This window comes from Vicugna pacos, chromosome 10, assembly GCF_048564905.1.
Source record: "Vicugna pacos chromosome 10, VicPac4, whole genome shotgun sequence".
Lineage (NCBI taxonomy): Eukaryota > Metazoa > Chordata > Mammalia > Artiodactyla > Camelidae > Vicugna > Vicugna pacos.
Window position 1 is genome coordinate 69,486,757 of NC_132996.1, and position 17,850 is coordinate 69,504,606.

General features: G+C 48.4%; 1 protein-coding gene and 1 long non-coding RNA gene across 3 annotated transcripts; one reads left to right on the forward strand and one right to left on the reverse strand.

Annotated features, from left to right (window-relative positions):
• Window positions 1–1,584: 1,584 nt before the first annotated feature.
• Window positions 1,585–4,853, forward strand: LOC140698834 (uncharacterized). Its single transcript, XR_012076821.1, has 3 exons — window positions 1,585–1,612; window positions 1,909–1,982; window positions 4,300–4,853. It is a non-coding gene; the product is annotated as an uncharacterized lncRNA (long non-coding RNA).
• SLC29A2 (solute carrier family 29 member 2) lies at window positions 4,440–12,091 on the reverse strand. Of its 2 annotated transcripts, XM_006210661.4 has the most exons (12): window positions 11,196–12,091; window positions 10,864–10,945; window positions 9,325–9,485; window positions 8,959–9,098; window positions 8,435–8,569; window positions 7,708–7,805; window positions 7,403–7,487; window positions 6,705–6,838; window positions 6,342–6,447; window positions 6,158–6,243; window positions 5,263–5,462; window positions 4,440–4,577 (listed from the first exon to the last, which is right to left on the reverse strand). In XM_006210661.4, the coding sequence occupies exons 1-12, from the start codon at window positions 11,222–11,224 to the stop codon at window positions 4,466–4,468; spliced, it is 1,368 nt and encodes a 455-aa protein (XP_006210723.1). In that variant the 5' UTR covers window positions 11,225–12,091; the 3' UTR covers window positions 4,440–4,465. The 2 variants fall into 2 exon arrangements, with proteins under 2 accessions (XP_006210723.1, XP_015100268.1); XM_015244782.3 differs by lacking the exon at window positions 11,196–12,091 and having other exon boundaries at window positions 10,864–11,143.
• Window positions 12,092–17,850: the final 5,759 nt, after the last annotated feature.

Consider the following 17,850-nt stretch of genomic DNA (forward strand, 5'->3'; position numbering starts at 1 on the left):
GCTGGATTTTGTCAGATGCTTTTTTCTGCATCAGTTGAGATCATCATGTGGTTTTCCCTCTTCTTTTCATTAATGTGGCATGTTACAGTGGTTGGTTTTTGTGTGTTGAACCGCCTTGCATTCTAGAGTAAATCCCGCTTAGTCATGTTGTAAAATTCTCTTAATATATTGCTGGGTTCAGTCTGCTAGTATTTTGTTGAGGAATTTTGCATCTATACTCATAAGGGATATTGTAGTTTTCTTGTGATGTCTTTTTCTGGCTTTGACATCCCCATAACGCTGGTCACATAGAATGAGTTAGAAAAGTGTCCTTGCCTCCTGTATTTTTTGAAGCGTTTGAGGATTGGTGTTAGTTCTTTAAATGATTGGTAGAATTCGCCTGTGAGGTCATCTGGTCCTGGAATTTCCTTTTTGGGGAGGTTTTAATTACTGTTTCAATCTCATTCCTTGTTATAGATGTATTTAGAGTTCCTGTTTCTTCTTTTTATTGATTGTTTCAAAGGACCAGCTTTTTTTTCCCCTAAGTTGTATACATCTTCTGGGACCAAAGTTAAAAAAATGAAAATGCTTCTCTTGGCTCCCCGTCAGGAGGAGGGTTTTGCCCTCAGGAGCTTGGAGGGTGTGCTGTTGTTTTTTTAAATTGAAGTGTAGTTGATTTACAATGTTGTGTTAGTTTCTGGGGTACAGCATAGTGATTCAATTATACATATATGTATTCTTCTTCATATTCTTTTTCATTATAGGTTATTGTAAGATATTGAATATAGTCCCTTGTGCCTTATTGTTTATCTATTTTATATATAGTAGTTTGTATCTGCTAATCCCAAACTCCTAATTTATCCCTCCTGCCTCTTCCCCTTTGGTTACCATAATTTGTTTTCTGTGTCTGTGAGTCTGTTTCTGTTTTGTAAATAAGCTCATTTGTATCATTTTTTAAAGATCCCACATATAAATGATATATGATATTTGTCTTTCTCTGTCTGACTGACTTCACTTAATATGATAATCTCTAGGTTCAAAGGACCAACTTTTGGTTTCATTGATTTTCTCTAATTTTTTTTTCTGTCCCCCATTTTGTTTATCTCCACACTAATATTTTATCATTTCCTTCCTTCTGCTAGTTTTGGGTTTAATTTGCTCTTCTTTTCCTAGATCCTTAAGATATAAAGTTAGTTTATTGGTTTGAGATCCTTCTTCCTTTTTAACATAGGCGTTTACAACTGCAAGTTCCCTCTCAGCACAGCTCTCGCTGCATCCATGAATTTTAGTATGTTATTCTCATTTCCATTTGTCTCAAAGCGTTTTCTAGTTTCTTTTTTTTATTTATTTTTCTACCCATTAGTTACTTAATTTCCACATATTTGTGAGGTTTCCAGTTTTTCTTCAATTATAGGTTTCTAGTTTTGTTTTACTATGATTGAAAAAGATACTTTGTGTGATTTTAATCTTTTAAAAAAATTTTATTGAAGTGTAGTTGATTTATAATGTTAATTTTATAATGTTGAATTTCTTGTAAATACCATAAAGTTGAATCATTTTTTAATCCATTCTGACAATCTCTGACTTTTAATCTTTTTGATTTTTAGAGCCAAATCAATTTACAAACCAGGAAGTATCCTCCTCATAAAAGAGTGTGCAGCTTGAGGATAAGGGCTGGCCTTCCAACGTTTGTGTCCCTCCACCGAGTCCATCTCAGTGCCCTACACAGAGGCCTCTCCAAATGTTTGCTCATGGAAATTGGCTGCTTCTGAGGGAACCTGGGCCTGCTGGCAGAGCTGTGTCAGGCTGGGGAGGTGGCAGTGGCCAGGGGGGCTGGGCATTAGGAGAGGGATGAGTGAGTGTAGCCCATCAGACCAAGCATTTGTTTCCAACGTCAAAAACCAGTTGCATCCTTATCTGATGGGAAAGTTGGGCTGGATGTACCTGGAAGGAGGATGAGAAGAAGGAATTCCAGGTTGTGACATCACAAGAACTTCTGAGGGGTGAGTATCCTCTTTCTGGGCCCATCCTTCGCTGCTCAGCCCAAACTGGGCTTACTCCAGATGACTGTGGACCAGCACCAGTGGGTTCCCTGGGACTGTTGCCTGGCCTGCAAGGGTAGGTCTGGCAGGTCTAGGGAGCTTTCGGGTATAACAGACAACAGTCTCTGAAGGTAGAGAAGAAGGGGCTATGGATGTATTGGGGTCCTGCCCCCAGCAGTCCCAGTCAAAGGGTGCAGCTAGGCCTAGTGGTCTGCACAAGATACTCCCAGGACTACAACCACCATTTAGTAAATGTCATTCTGTACTCCAGCCCTTTCTCCAGGACTCCAGGCTCCAGGCCTCCCAATTCCCACTGCTTGTGAATGAAAGAGCCTGGGACAGTGCACATGCACTTACCCACCAAGTTAAATGGCCTCTGTAGAGGCAGCCAACTTCTTGTCTCCTGTCTGCCTCCTGTTCTTTCTAATCCCCTGGTTAGGCCTCAACCCTAAGGCCCTTCATCATCTGTCCACAGCCCACTGCCCAGCCTCATCCTCTCCCCTTCTCCTCCCCACCCCTGCCCCTGCTGCCAGAAGTCCCCACTTTTCTGTGAATATTTCATGTCCATATCTTCCACATTCTCTGGTACCTCTGCCTGGGATGCCCCTCCCCCACCTCAGCCCAGCAAACTCATAGTCATCCCTCAAGGCCCAGCTCAGAGGACACCTCCTCAGGGATGACTACCCTGACTTCACAGTGAGGTCAATGGGCCCCTCTTCTGGAGTCTTAGATAACACACTTCTGCAGGGCCCTCACAATCTTCATGACAAGTTACATTCTGCTTCCCATGGCCTTGGGAGCATGGACCACATCTCCTTTGTTTCAGGGTCACCAGACCGGCCACGGTAAATAATATTTGAAGCAATGAATCCTCACTTGGGGTTGGTCCTTTGGCTTTATTGGCTTTATCCAGCTACTAAGGTCATATCTTGCCTCATTTTCCTCTTTGGCAGCAAAGCAGCCTCTGGCTTCTGAGCAGGGGCCTTGCGCTGGCTTAGTGCCTGGTGTGTAATAGCTGCTCAGTGAATGGTCATGGAAGGCAGGAGGGCAAGTGGGCAGAAAGGCTGGTGCCTATAGCCTCAAAACCCCCTGCTTTTCTGTGGGCTCGGTGGGGTAGCACAGGTGTGTCGTGAAGCAGGCCTTTCCTCCATCCTTCTGAAGAATTTGCATCTCTCTGAAGCTCCATTTCTGAGAAGGGGAAGCCTGGGAAGGCAGAAGACACCGGTGGCAGGAGAGAGCAATAGTCATTCACATGGCCAGGCACTCCGCCCAGGAGCACAGGGCTCCTGGCAGGCCAGTCCCCCTTGGCCATCATGTGGTTGAGAGGGCCCAACACAGAGGTGCCCATGAATCCCTGCCCCTCTCAGGGTCTCAGTCATCCCATTTGTCAAATGGGTACAACCACCCCCACCCCCTCCAGCTCATCAAAGCCAATAGAGATGAGAGCACTTCGGAAATAAAGACTCAGTGAATTCATTGTACAAATGAAGAACGTTGTTATTAGACCCAAGAGCAGGGTCAGAGGGGAAAACAAGCAACAAGGTGGAGGAAGTGCTTGGGATTCTCGCCTTGAGCCCCTTGGGGAAAGAGAAGCAGGCAGTGGGCAGGAAGAACAGCACCTACAGGGAGGTGGGGGCTGGGTCCTGGCTCTGCCAAGAACCAGTCACTGCCCCCTGGGACTCAGTTTCCTCACCTGTACAAAGGGGAGCCCAATCCCTGCCCGGCTCCCTCCAAGGGCCTCAATGTGGCTTCAGTGAGAGACGGTGTGGAAGAGCTTTGCAAACTGTAAAGTGCTGTACACACATGCAGGCTAACTGCAGTTCTGGGACCCAGGCCCAGCGGGGCTTGGGGGGTAGACACAGTCAGTGTTGGCGACAACAACACTGTTACTCCTGTTCCTTCTCCCTGGTCCCCTCAACTTCCCTGGAATCTTCTTTTCTGGGGTCCGAGACCATGGAGTGGCTGAGGCCTGGAGAGAAGAGGAGCTCCTGCCCTGGGCAAGCCCCACTCCCATTCTGAACCCAAAGCTGGGGCCACACCAGCCACTCCATTGTCGGGGCCCCACCTGCAGCCTCTGAGCCCTGGCGATTAGCAAGTGCATTTCTGGTGATTAACAAATACACTCCTGGTGGGAAGGGAGGGTCATTGTCCTCAGCCCTCTCTCTCCTGATCATCACGCTTTCAGTGAGGTCTTTTGTGCATCTAGATAGTCTGCCTCTGCGCCAGCTCCACTCTTAGATGAGGGTTGGAATGACAGGTGGTGAATTCTTCCTTGCAGCAACCCAAGTGGCCACTGGCCTGGGAAGGAGAGCAGCGCCCGCCTCCTCCTGGCACTCCAAGACCAAGAGGCCCAGCTTGGCAGAGTCCTGAGCCCCGCCTGCCATCCCCTCATGCTGGGTCTCATTTCCGAAGAGAGATGCTGGGAGAGCCCTGGACGGAGCACTTCAGAGCAGCGCCTTGAAGAGGAAGGAGAGCGAGGCTCCACAGGAGAGCCCCAAGGCCAGGAAGAAGGTCATGAGGGTGCCGGCTACCTCCCTCTCGTGTGGCAGCACCTGCCTAGAACACACAGGAGTAGAAACTCTTAGAAAATGTGGCACCAAACCTGGACCCAGCCCCTGTGGCCTCTGCCCTTACAACAAGACGCCTGAGTTCCAGTCTGGGCTGGCCCAACCTCTGAGTCTCTATGATTAGGCCCTTCTCTCTGGACTCCAGTTTCCTGATCAGTAAAATGAGGCCACTGGGCAAGGACATCTCTCACGCCCCTGGGGTCTAAATGCTCTTGTCTTCCCTCCTGACAAAATGTCCCCAACCTGGTCCTCTCTGTCACTTCTACTCTGCCTGGATTCTCAGTTCCTTTGTCCTGAGAGGAAATGGCCCAGGAACTCTGCTTTTGATCAAGACCTTAGCTCCCCTGCAACTAAGAATTTTGAGAGTAGCTGGACCCTAAGGGATGATAATCCAACCTATTTATTTCACAGATGAGGAAACCGAGGGCCAGAGAGGAGGCCCCAGAACCAGTGCCTGGGCTACTATACTAGGCAGGCATCTCACCCACCAAGTCCTCCTCTCCCCAGCTCCTGGCCTGGGGCTGGCTCAGCGGTTAAGGCCTGACTTGACAGCTGGGACCAGTGAGGCCTGGGCTGGGCTGGCCAGAAGCCTAACCCTTGCAGGCTGCCCCTCTCAAAGAGCAAGCCCACCTCCCCACTCCCAGGCCCTCCCTCTACCTCCCCAACCTCCAGACCTGGGCGCCAGGCACATGGTGAGGGACACCAGGTAACCATTTGAAACAGCAAAGAGCAGCATGAACGTGATGAAGTAGGCGTCCTGTGGGAAGAGGATGGGCAGCCGAGACCTCTCAGGCACGTGGCACAGCATGAAGAGTGGCACGAACAGGATACGGAGGCAGACCAGCAGGGGCAGCAGCCGGCTGTCCTCGTCTGGCTGTGGCAGAAGGTAGGGGTGAGGGCAGTCCCATGGTCTCTGCTCCAGAGCACCCCAGACAGACTCAACTATCACTTCCCCTGACCTGCCTGGGGCTGGCCTCAGCCTCTCCTGAGCTCCAGCTGGTGCTCTCCATGGCAGACATGGAAGAGCATCTCTGGTTTTCAAACTCAGCTACTCTGAGCACCCCTGGGGATTCCAAAGACCCCTTTGGGGCCAGTGGGGTGGCTGAATGGGATTGGAAGTTGGCATCTAGGCCCTGTCCTAGCGTGGATCAGAGCAGCTCCTCTTTGATCTACTTCATTTGTTGTGTGTCTTTGGAAGATTTCGTTTAAAGAAGCAGCATCTTGGCTACAAGCAATCCAAATACTAGGAACCTTGTCCAACCTCTCACGTGGCGTGGAAATAGTTTCTAAGCACTGAGGGTCTGGTCCTCCGCAGGGTGCTGGGAACATGGACATGGCTTGACATGAACATGGTCAATTGCACATGGCTTCTGCTTTCAAGGAGTTCACAGTGAAAGCCCTGGCTGTGTGTCTCCAGGGGCCAGGTGCTCACCGCCAACTGGCTGGCTGTCCCGATGCCTGACCCAGAGCAGGTGGACTGTTGGGATATCGCCTTTCTGTGCACTCACACCCTCTGATCCCCAGCTGCTTCCTAAAACTGTCAGATGACTCCAGCCAAGATGTGCTCACCCACAGGAAGTAAGAGGTCAGGCTCCGTCCCAGACAGTCCATGATGTTGAAGAGAAGGAAACAGCAGATGGGGTTGAAGAACTGACCTGGAAGAGGGAGAAGGCTCATCCCGGTCCAACTCCCCTCTTCCGTCTCTCCCCCTTCACTCCCAATGCCCTGTCCTCTTCTGCTTCCCAGTACTCACTCCATTTCCCAGGACTGGTGGAGCTGGTCACCATGGCTGTGATGGCGGGGAAGACGGACAGGGTGACTGTGAAGACCAACACAAGGCACAGCGCCGTCAGCCAGATCTGGGAGCCAGAGGCAGGGGTGTGAGTGGATAGAACAGACCCGGAGCCCCACATGCAGCCCCAACCCTCCCGCCCAAGCCCTGGCCCAGGAGCAGGACATTGGGGCCTGGCCCAGCATGTCCCTGACTCACCATGACCCTGTCACCTTGGGGTGAGTACAAAGGCCCCAGTCCATCCTAGGACCCTCTGGGGAAGGCTGGAGAGAGCAGCCTTCTCTTCCCTAGGGATGGTGGCAGGGGGCTATAGCCAAGCCAAACCTTCCGGAAGACAAGGAACACTGAAGGTTTCCCTGGCTTCTGGGGTTCCTCTGGCTCCATCTCTGGCTCCTTCTCAGGGTCAAGGTCCAGGGTCAGGGCTGCCTTCTGGGGGCTGTTGGGAATCCCGTTCTCATCTGGGGCAGAAGAGGAGGGCAGGGTTATGCCTGTGAGCCATGCCTGTGACAACCAGACCTGATGGAGGGAAATTCCCAGTGATTCAAACAAGTGACCCTCCACTAGCCCGGGGTGCAGGCAAAGAGAATGAGCAATGGAAATATGCCTGGCTGCTGTTTAGTAAGCACACACATGTGCCAGGCAGTTAGGCACCTTACATGGATTGTCTCACTGCCATTGCTTTACACATAAAGAAACTGAGGCTCAGAGGGGTTATGTTACTTGACTAAGGTCACACAGCTTGGATGTTATGAAACTAGGATTCAAACTCAGATGCACTTGGATCTAGAATTTTCATGCCCGAAGCTCTACTGCCTCCCCATTTTATAGAGGAAAATGAGGTCTAAAGGGCAACAGGGGTGACTTCAGTCTCACTGACTTTACTTCATGGTCTTCTGCCTCTATTCACACAAGGCTACTAGGGATGATGGCTCTAGCTGGGGACAGAGGGGAAAGGCTTCTCTGTGGAGGTGGCTCTAGTCTCCTCTGGTTCTCCCACCTCCCCAGCAGGGTCCCAGGCTCACCAGACTGGAGGAGCTCTGCTTTGGTCTCCAGCTCCTGACCCTTTGCCTGTGATGGTTTCTTGGCCAGGTAGTAGCGGGCAAACTTCTGCAGAATGAAAGCGTTGTCCCTGCCTGGCTTGGCTGCGATGTCTGGATCCCGCCCCACCCTGTTGGCTTAGAGGCTGGGGTCCCCCAGTGGCTGAGTCCTTTGGGGATCAGGACGGGGCCCAGGTCCCCTCTGCCTCCTTTGGCCTCTCTCAGGGCCTCAGACTCAGGGCTGTATCTGTGATGCTCTGAAGTGGGCCTGAGCCCAATACCAGGCTCACCAGGTGGGGCAGGCTCAGGTAACACACGATGGACATGAGGATGCCCACACAGGGCGTGATGAAGTACCCCAGGGCGGAGGTCTGGGCATCCACGCCACCTGTATAGAAACTTCAGCTGCAGAAGGGAGGTGGTTGGTCCACTGGCTCCCACAGGGCTTACAACTCTTGTCCTCCTTCACTTTGTGCATGTCTCAGATTCACCTCCTGGCCTTTTCCACTCCTCCCACTGACAAACTCAGAACTTTTGTACAGGGGCCTCAGCCCAGCTCTTCACTTCTCTCACTCTTCTCTCAGGGTCATTTTTGTTGAGCACCTACTATGTGCTCATTATTACTGCATGCTCTTTACCGTCTGAGGACAGAACTATAATAATCATTTAGGTGGGGAAACTGACACAGGTAAGTGCCTTGTCCGATGCCCATGGCTAGGGAGCGGTGGAACTGGGATTCAAACACCAGTCTATCTGAATCCCAAACCTGTCTCCACTTCCCTCACCCAACCTACTGCCACATGCCAGTACTGGCCTCAGGAATCCTGCCCCAGTCATTCTCTCAAGGTAGAACTCAAGAGCCCAACTCCCCACCCCCAAACTCCATCCCCAGCTCCCCCATTACCTCATCACCTCTGTCTCCACCAGAGCCCAAGGCATCTCACTCTTGGCACACTCTCTCTGCTCCCCAGAATCCCAGAGGCCACCCCTGCCCTCCAGCCATCCAAGTCTACTCACTGGCCATGGACATGAGCATGGCCAGGGCAGCAAAGATCCCAGCCAGGCCCTGGCCGCTGAGGAAGAGGGTGCTGTACGTGGAAGGCATGGTGCCCAGCTGCCCGAAGAGGCTGCCCTGCAGAACTGCACCAAAGGCTGTGGAGGGACAGGATTGGAGGCTTGCTGCTCAATGAGGCAGGCCTCAAGGGCTCTCTGGAGGAGGTGTTGGCAGGGTGCACAGGGGACTGTGGACTAGGGTGGGTAGGCATGAGACTCTGGATACTCTGGTGTAATACCCCACATTCATTCCTCTTCCAAGGTACAGCCCTAGGTCTGAGGGGCTAAGGGCCAGGGGGCCTGCTCTTAGGTCACTGTGGGGCCTGGGACGAGTGACTTTTCCTCTCCTCTGGGCCTCAGTTTCTCATCAGGGATATAGGTAATGCTGCTGTCTTCCCTTCTTAGATACCTTGGGCCCTTTCAGTTGTAAAGAAGAGTCTAGGCTCTGAGGGGCTGAGTAGGGGGTGGGTAGGGGCAGCAGTGCTCACAGTTGATGAACCAGACAGAGGCCATGGTGATGGAGAAGAAGAGCCCAGGGCTCATGTCCACCTTTACCAACACTGCCGTCAGGGCGAAGAGCAGCAGGATGACCAGCAGGCTGCCCAGAATCCGCACCGTCTCAGGGATGCTGCTCATAAGGAGGGCAGAGCGGGCATTGCTGGGCCCAGGCCAGGCAAGGGGAGGTGGGCAAGAATATCATCCCGGGGCTGGACAGCGGGGGCTGGGAACAATGCAGGGGGAGGGGAGGAAGGGTGAGAGGTCTTCCCTGGGCCCTGGGAGCTGCCTCAGCAGTGGCAGGGGAGGAATGACAGAGGGATGGCGGGGGACTGAGCCCAGGGGGCAGGGCTTCTCACCACTGGTATAGGAAGGAGTTGAGGAGCGTGAAGAGCAGCAGGGGCAGCTGGGACAGCAGCGTCACCCAGTTGTTGAAGTTGAAGGTATCCGCAGGGCTTGTGTGGTTGGTGCCCAGGGTCTCAGCGGTGCTGTTGGCCCCCGTCAGCCGCCCCTGGAAGTACTGCCAGGATGCCAGGGGAGTGGGGTACAGGGTCACCCTACAGCCTACCCTCAGGAACACCCCCAGCCTTCCCCCTCTGCCTAATCGCATGCTTGGGATTCTGCAGGACTGTCGTCTGTCCTTGTACTGTCCCTAGCACCTGGCACATGGTCGGAGCTCGATAAATGTGCATCAAATTGAACGGCTGAAGTCTGAGACCAAGCCCAAGCCCTAAGAACCCCCAACTTGGGCCTTGCTTCGTATTGGATCACCCCTCTCTCCTGCCCTTGTTCCAGCCCCCACCCCCACTCCTGCAGCAGCTTCTATTTCAGAATATTTATGGAGCTCCTACTATAAGCCAGATTCTGGCCTAGGTGCTGACCAAGTGCAGGAACACACGTCCTGCCACGCCTCTGCTTAACTCCTCCCTCTGCCTCCTCCCTGCCCACAGTTGCCTACAGGGCAAAGCCCCAGGGTTTTGGAACAGCATTTGGGGCCCTTTAGAATCAGACTGTGGCCTCCCTTTTGTGCCCCATTTCCTGCTCCATCCTTCTAAGCTCCGGGCATCCCAAGCTCTGGCCCTCTCTGAAAGGCCAGCACACTTTGCAAGGCTGCGTGGAATGCCCTCCGCACTCCTACCACTCCCCTACCCAACACAAATGCTTTATCTAGCCTTCTCCCCAGTTACAGATCAGCTCTTCTATTAAGCAGAAGGAATTGCTCCTTCCCTTGGGGACCCACAGGACTCTGCTCCCAGCCTGGATGGCATGTGTCTTGTTACATTATTAATATTTCTTTGGCACCCACCTTGCTCTCAAGATCATGGGCTGATTCATCTTTGGATCTCCAGGGCCCAGCACAGAGCCAGGCACTGAAGGGGCATCTGGAAAGTTGTTGCATTGAGTATATACGAACAACTCAGTCCCAAAGAGAACACAAGCCCCCTATGCCTGCCCTCCCTTGAGAGAATGTGAGCTATGTGAGGATGAAAACTTCCTCTGCTGAGTCTCCTCCTGCACGCATGTGCTAAGAACACTAGGTTCACATTAACTATTTGTTGGATGAATGAATGCAATTCATGCTATTTCAAAGAAAACCAAAGGCTTGGATAACCCACTTTTGGAGTGACTAGCCCAGGAATAATGACCAACAGGGGAGGTAGATGGCTGGCTGGCTTGCTGGCTCCACAGGACCCTCTAAGCTGGTGGCCTAGTCCCTGTAGAATCTGGGCATCCCTGAAAGCTTGGTCTTCCTAGCCATGAGAGAGGCACCTCCCCTCTCTGAGGCTTCCTGCTTCTGCCGACAAACAGCAAACAGGCATAATGAGGAATCAAAGGCAGCTGCAGCAGACGGATGATGGTTGTGGCGGTTTGGCTGTCACTCCAGCCACGAGTCTCACCGGGATGGCTGTGATGAAGAAGTTCCAGGGTAGGAGGGTGCCCAGCCCCAGGATAAAGAAGCTGATCCCGACCAGGTGGTAGCTGTGAGGATCAGTCAGAAGGTCACCCGGAGGACGTCCCGCTTTCGCCGCCCTCCCTCCTCCCAGGCCGGCCCCTCGGGATAGCGGACTACAATCCCCATCACCCGGGCTCAGGCACCCGAGGGAGGCGGCTGACGGGAATTGTAGTTCCATCTGGTCTGCTGTGAGCTTTGGAGCGCTCAAAGGGAGCGGGTCTGTGCTACCCACGGTCACCGGATCCCCGTAAGCACCCCACCTGGTCCCCAACTCGCCTGTCCTGCGGGGCGTCTCCTCGCGCCATGGCCGCCCGGCGGGATGCGCCCGGGTGGAAGAGAGGTGGAGAAGCCGCACCTGCACCTGCTCCGGCGCCCTTGGGCCCAGCCGGGGACCTGGGAGGCTGAGTTTTGCCGGCAGTGGGCAAGGGAAGGGGAGGGGGGTCAGGTGTAGGCGAACCTGCGGTCGGGTAAGGGTGAGTGCGAGCCAGGCCCGGAGCCCCGGGCGGTTTCGGCAGTTCTCAAGCTCTGCAAGCTCCGACCTCGGCTCCGCCTCTGGGGCGGGGACAGAGGGTCGCACCCACCCCCCACCCCAGGCGTCCTGGCCGGAGCCTACACTCCCGCGCCGGACCCCGGCCCGACCTCGTAGTGCTCGGACCCTCCCCGCTCCCCGCGCCGTCCGGGAGGCGCTGATCCGGGGAGGTTCCCCAGCCGCCTCCCCTCTCTGCGGGCGCCTGGCCCGGACCACTGCGCGCGGAGCTGGGGGCAGCAGGAGGGGAGGTAGCCCCCTCCCCCGGCGAAGTGCTGTGGAGAGGACCTGGCGCTCCCGGCTCAGCCAGCTCCGAGGTGGCGCCGTGGCGGTGCTAGCGCCCCCTAACGTGGGAGCCCCCCCAGCCGAGGGTGTAACCCGAGCGGGGCTGGCCCCGGGGGAAGCTGGAGAGACCGTCTGTCGCCGGCGGTTCTGGCGAGCTGCGCCGAGCTGGGTCTCCCGGGAGGCAGACGAGAGGGCCAGGCGCCGGTGCTCGTGGAGCCCCCCGGGCCATCTAGAAGACAGATGGACAAACAGACCCTTCTTCAGCGGGTGCCTGGGAAAGCTCCTGACCTTTGGGGAGCACAGCGCAAGGGCTTGCCCCTCCGGGGCGTCCAGGCGGGCTTCCCGGTGGCGATGTGGCTGATCTGCCTTTGGAACAGTGACGGGCTAAACAAAGGCTCGGGAGGAAACGAAGACTCGGCGGTGAGCCCAGGCCTGCTTCCTAGTCTCGCCTGGTGCCCTACCACTACCACCACTTTAAAAAAAATTACTTTCAGCGGTCCCAGGACACAGCGTATCAAAGATTAAGACGAATCCACTTAGCAATTTTCTTTTCTGTGAAAAGCTTAATTTTCTCTAACTCATATAATTTACGAGTGGGTTTGTTTTCTCTGCAATCACCATGTGTATTCGGAATGCTGGAGAAGTGACAGGCTGTAAATCACAAGTTATTTTCATAAGTAATGACATTTTATGGCCATTTCCAGGTTGCCTGTGTTTTTTTTCCCTCCAGCCAACTGTTAGCCTGTGAGACAAAGACTGTGCTTACCTGGTTAGTGTTTACTGCAAACATCTAGCGCCACAGCCTGGTACATAGCAGGTGCTTGATAAATGTTTGGTTAATGAATGGTTTCCGATGATACACAAGTGATATTTAGGGAGAACAGAGATAGCATTAAATTACAGTGAACGAGAAAGTTACTCTCTCTTCAATTTGCTTTCAAGCCTTCAGAATGTATCAAGGGGAAAGTCTCAATCCCAATGATAAAATGTTCCTTACACCTGTTAATCTCTCTCTCTCTTACACACACACACACACACACACAGCTGGCCTCAGGGCTTCTGCTGAAAATTTTACCCAATAGAGGTTAATAACTTTTATTTCCTTCTATCCATTTTTATAGTTAATTTTAGGGCTACTTATGCTGGTTTCTTATCTATTATAATGGGGAGGAGGGATAAATTAGGAATTTGGATAAATTAGGAATCTACTATATATAAAATAGATGAACAACAAGGACCTACCTGTATAGCAGAGGGAACTATATTCAATCTCTTGTAATGACCTATAATAGAAAATAATCTGAAAAGGAATATATATTATATATATGCATAACTGAATCACTTTGCTGTACACCTGAAATTAACACAACATTGTAAATCAACTATACTCCAATAAAAAGATACACTTTTCCTTGGAAATAAATTTATTTATACATTTAATATAAATTAAAATAAATGTATTTATGAGCAATGAGTCATTTAAAGAAACTAAATGGGACTGCAGGTGGGACACAGTTATGACAGAAGTTACAGTGGAAGGACATGAAAAACTGAGGTTTGAGAAACACTGCATTTGAGATGTGGTGATTGAAGAGGATGAGGGCATTTCATGGAGAGAACAGCCTGTACCAAGGTTAGGAACACAAGTTTGCCAACACATTCTGAGACACATAAATAGATCCCTTTGGCAGGGATGATGGGAGGAGGGGACAGAGCCTCTGCGACAGCTGGTCTGGTTATGACAGGCCTGAAGGCCAAGTAAGGAGTATGGATTTCATTTTAAAGGAGAGGTTCTCAACTCAATCAGGCTCAGTCGCCCACTAATAGCAAATATTTTGTTACTATCCTGCAATGAAATTCACCTATAATAAAACCTATCTACATGCCAAAATTTAATGCCAGTAAAATATCCTAATAGTACTACCTGGGATAAAAAAAAGTATCTAAGTAATAAAATAACGTGTGTTTGAATATATTGATGCTCAGACCCTGACACAGTCGGATGCTGGCTCCTCTTTATAAAACCACTGTGAACACAACGGCTGTGAATGCATACAGAGTACAGGCAAATCAGTCACTCAGAGACCACTAGTTTGCTACTGGTGATGTGATTTTCTGAAATGGTGAACAAGTCTTGGCAAAGTTCCAAACAAAACAAAGTGCAGCTGTCTCTCTACACAGAGAGTATCTGAGGTACCAAAAAGTGCTATATATATTCAAACCTTACAAATAATACATTGTGTCCACATGTGAAATGGGGTTAGCTTGTAGGCTAAGAAAATCATCAACATAGGTTTTAAAAATAAATAACAGATTTTATTTTTAGTACAGTTTTAGATTTACAGAGTAGTTGAGCAAATGGTCCAAAGAGTTCCATATATTCACTCTCCCACCTCATTGCCCAGTTTCCCCTGTTACTAACATCTTTTGTCAGTGTGGTACATTTGTTACAATTGATGAACCAATATTGATATATTATTATTAACTATAGTCCATAGTTTACATTAAGATTCACTCTTTGTATTATACAATCTATGGGTTTTGACAAGTGCATAATGTCAGGTATCCACCATTATACTTTCATGCAGAATAGTTTCAGTGCCCTAAAAGTCCCCTGTGTTTTTCATATTCACTCCTCCACTCCATGCCACAAACCCCTGGCAACCACTGATCTTGTTACTGTCAGTATAATTTTGCCTTTTTCTAAATGTCATATAGGTAGAATCACATAGTATGTAGTCTTTTCAAACTGGCTTTGTAGCAATATGCATTTAAGGTTCCCCATGTCTTTTCATGGCTCAATAGCTCATTTCTCTTTAGCACTGAATAACATTCCATTTCCTGGATTTTCAGTTTGTTTATCCATTCACTTATTGCAGGACATCTTGGTTACTTCCAGTATTTGGTGATCATGAATAAACTTCTATAGACATTCAGTTGCAGGTTTTGGGTGTGTGGACATAAGTTTTCAGGTCATTTGGGTAAATACCAAGGAGCACGATTGCTGGGTCATATGGTGAAACTGTTTAGTATTGTAAGAAGCTGCCGAACTCTCTTGCACATGCCTGTACCATTTTTCATTCCTACCAGCAATGAATGAGCATTCCTGCTGCTCCATATCCTTGGCAGCATTTGATATTGCCAGTGTTTTAGATTGTAGCCATTTCAGTAGGTATGTAGTTGTTTTAACCCTAATGACATGACATCTTTTTGTATGCTTATTTGCCATCTGTAGATCTTCTTTGGTGAGGTGTCTGTTCACATCTTTTATCCATTCTTGAATTGTGTTTGTTTTCTTATCATTGAGTTTTAAGAATTATTTGTATATTTTGTATACAAGTCCTTTATCAGATATGTGTCTTGCAAATACTTCCTCCCAGTCTGTCGCTTCTCCGTTCTCTCAACAATTTTTTTTTCACAGAGCAAAAGTTTTTCATTTTAATGAAGTCCATCTTATCAATTTTTTTCTTTCATGGATCATTCTTTTGGCATTTTATCTAAATACTTATAGGCAAGCCCAAATTCATGTAGATTTTTTCCTATGTAATTTTCCAGAAGTTTTATCACTTTGTGTTTTACATTTTGGTCTAACATTCATTTTGAGGTAATTTCTGTGAAAGAGATTTTTTTTGCTTGCATGTGAATGCCCAAGGAGTCAATTACAAGTTGTGAGGGATGCAGAGCAGGACTGTCCTGTGCATTTGGGGATAACTATTATCCCTGTCCTCACCCACTAATTGCCATTGCCTCTTCTCCCATTCCTGTGACTACTGAAAAAGAAAAACCTCAAATGCCCTAGCAGGTAATACTGTCCTTCTAAAGGATCATACCCCCCTGACATGGGAGACAGGGGAGGGAGGCATTCAGATAAGCTGTTGAAAGGTTACTGAGTTGCTGTCAGTTTTACCACATATATCCAAAAAATGATTTTTATTTTGCTTCATATTGAACTTCATATAAATGCTATTTGCTTTTTAAAATTCAACACAGTTTTGAGATTCATTCATAATGATGGATTTGGCTGTTGTTCACTCGCTGTTCATTGATGTGTAGTATTCCACTACCACATCCTCTGGATAAATCTTGTTGGATAAATGTTGCAGGCACCTAGGCTTCTTTCCAGTTTTATTCTAGCATAAGCAATGCTGCTCTGAGTGGTATTGTATCCATTGCATGTTTCTCCTGGGCCCCTGTGCCGAGAGCTTCTATCGTCACGGTTTCTCAGCTTCAGCACTACAGACATTTAGCCTGATAATTCTATGTTGTGGGGGCTGTCCTGCGTATTAGAGGACATTAAGCATCATTCTAGACCACACCCACTAGGTGCCAGTAGCACCTTTCCCCAGTTGTGATAATCAATGTCTCCAAATGTTGCCAAGTGTCGCCTGGGGACCAAACCCCCCCTGGTTGAGAACTGATGTTCTGGGACACTTGTTCTTAGCTCTGCCAGACCCAACACTGTCTTTTTATAACATCTTGTAACATCACTTTGGTAATCCTAAAAGAGACTCACAAGCAGCATAATCCACGGATACAATTTAAAAAACAATGGGGGGAGGGGATAGCTCAAGTGGCAGAGTGCATGCTTAGCATGCAGGAGGTCCTGGGTTCAATCTCCAATACCTCCTCTAAGTAAATAAGTAAATAAACTTAATTACCTCCCCTGCCAAAACAAAACAAAACAAAAAAAACCCACAGTGATAATGCTCTAAGTGTAATACAAAGGAAAAATAAAATGAAAGTAATTTGTAATAAGACAGTGAGTATTTTGGGATGTAAATCTTTGGGCACAGCTACACTAAAGTGAAGACTTTGATGCATTCTAATGAATACATTTAGATTTAAGAAAAATAAGATCGGAAGTCAATTAAATACAAGAAGAACAGAAAAATGAAAGCACAATGATACAAGTGAACACTAGAACAAAAGCCACAACTCGGATCAGTAACAAAGGACCAGTCTTATTTGTGTGTGCTGAGAGAAATGGGGAAATAACCTTACCTTTGAAATCTCACCACAGGTTAAGGCATAGCATGAGTCCCTAGTAGTTAAGAACTTGGGGACCATAATGTCTTATGGTAGGCAAAGACTAATATAAGGTGTGTTTGGAAAAAACAAGCAATAATTTAAGAGGTTATGGAATTGGTTAGATTTCTGGGAAAAGTTTCTGAGTAAGACTCTTTAAAAATCCAGGTAATCCCAACATAAATAAATAATTACAATGTGTAATTCTCACATTGTAGATTTCTTGTCATTGGGTTGTAAATATTTTAAAATATGACTTTAATAATGTGAAGTACTTTTAAAACAACTTTTATTAGCTACATACAGTGAGATCCTTGCATTTCATTTATTGCTACTAATTAATAATATTTTGTTCTAAGTCTGTTAATGGAAGTCCCCTCAGATTTATTCTGATACATATTTGCAGTTGGTTTTGTAGCTTTGAGGCAACCATAAGAATCTTTGAAATATATACATACGTTTTTGGAAATGCTATGATACGTTGTATTTCTCTTTCCAAAGAAGTGGAGATAAAAGTCATAACTGGATCCAAAACCTTTCAGAAATAGGTTGATTAAATCATGTACGAGTCTCAAAGATGTTTAAAGCTTAGTTAACTCTCCCTGTCAATGTTGACTGACATCCCGTACATGCATCGAATAGATTTAATATTCTAACAAGGCAATAACTTCAAACTAATCCTTAAATCTGGTCATCGTGTCTGTGTTTTTTGCAATAGTATCCAAAATACAGAACCATGAAGCCTGCTTATCCTTATTGAATTGCTACAAAAAATGGAAACTAGAAATTCCCTATAAGATGGATTATGTGAAATCCCATAATTCACTTTATTTTGGTCAGATTGACCTTTGTTTCTGGCAGTTAAACTTTTCAAATATATCTAAAGATATATTATATCATTTGCAATATCTCTATTATGTTATTTAATATTTTCCTGATTGGATTAAAGATTTCCCCAATAGTATGAAAGAGTAAAGAAAATATTTTTGAAGAATTTCCTTTGGAAAATCATTTCACTTCCAAGGGTAAGACAAATGTTTGGACCCTTCTTCATTGTCACTCTGAAGTTGAGGAAATAATCTACAGTTTGAGGAG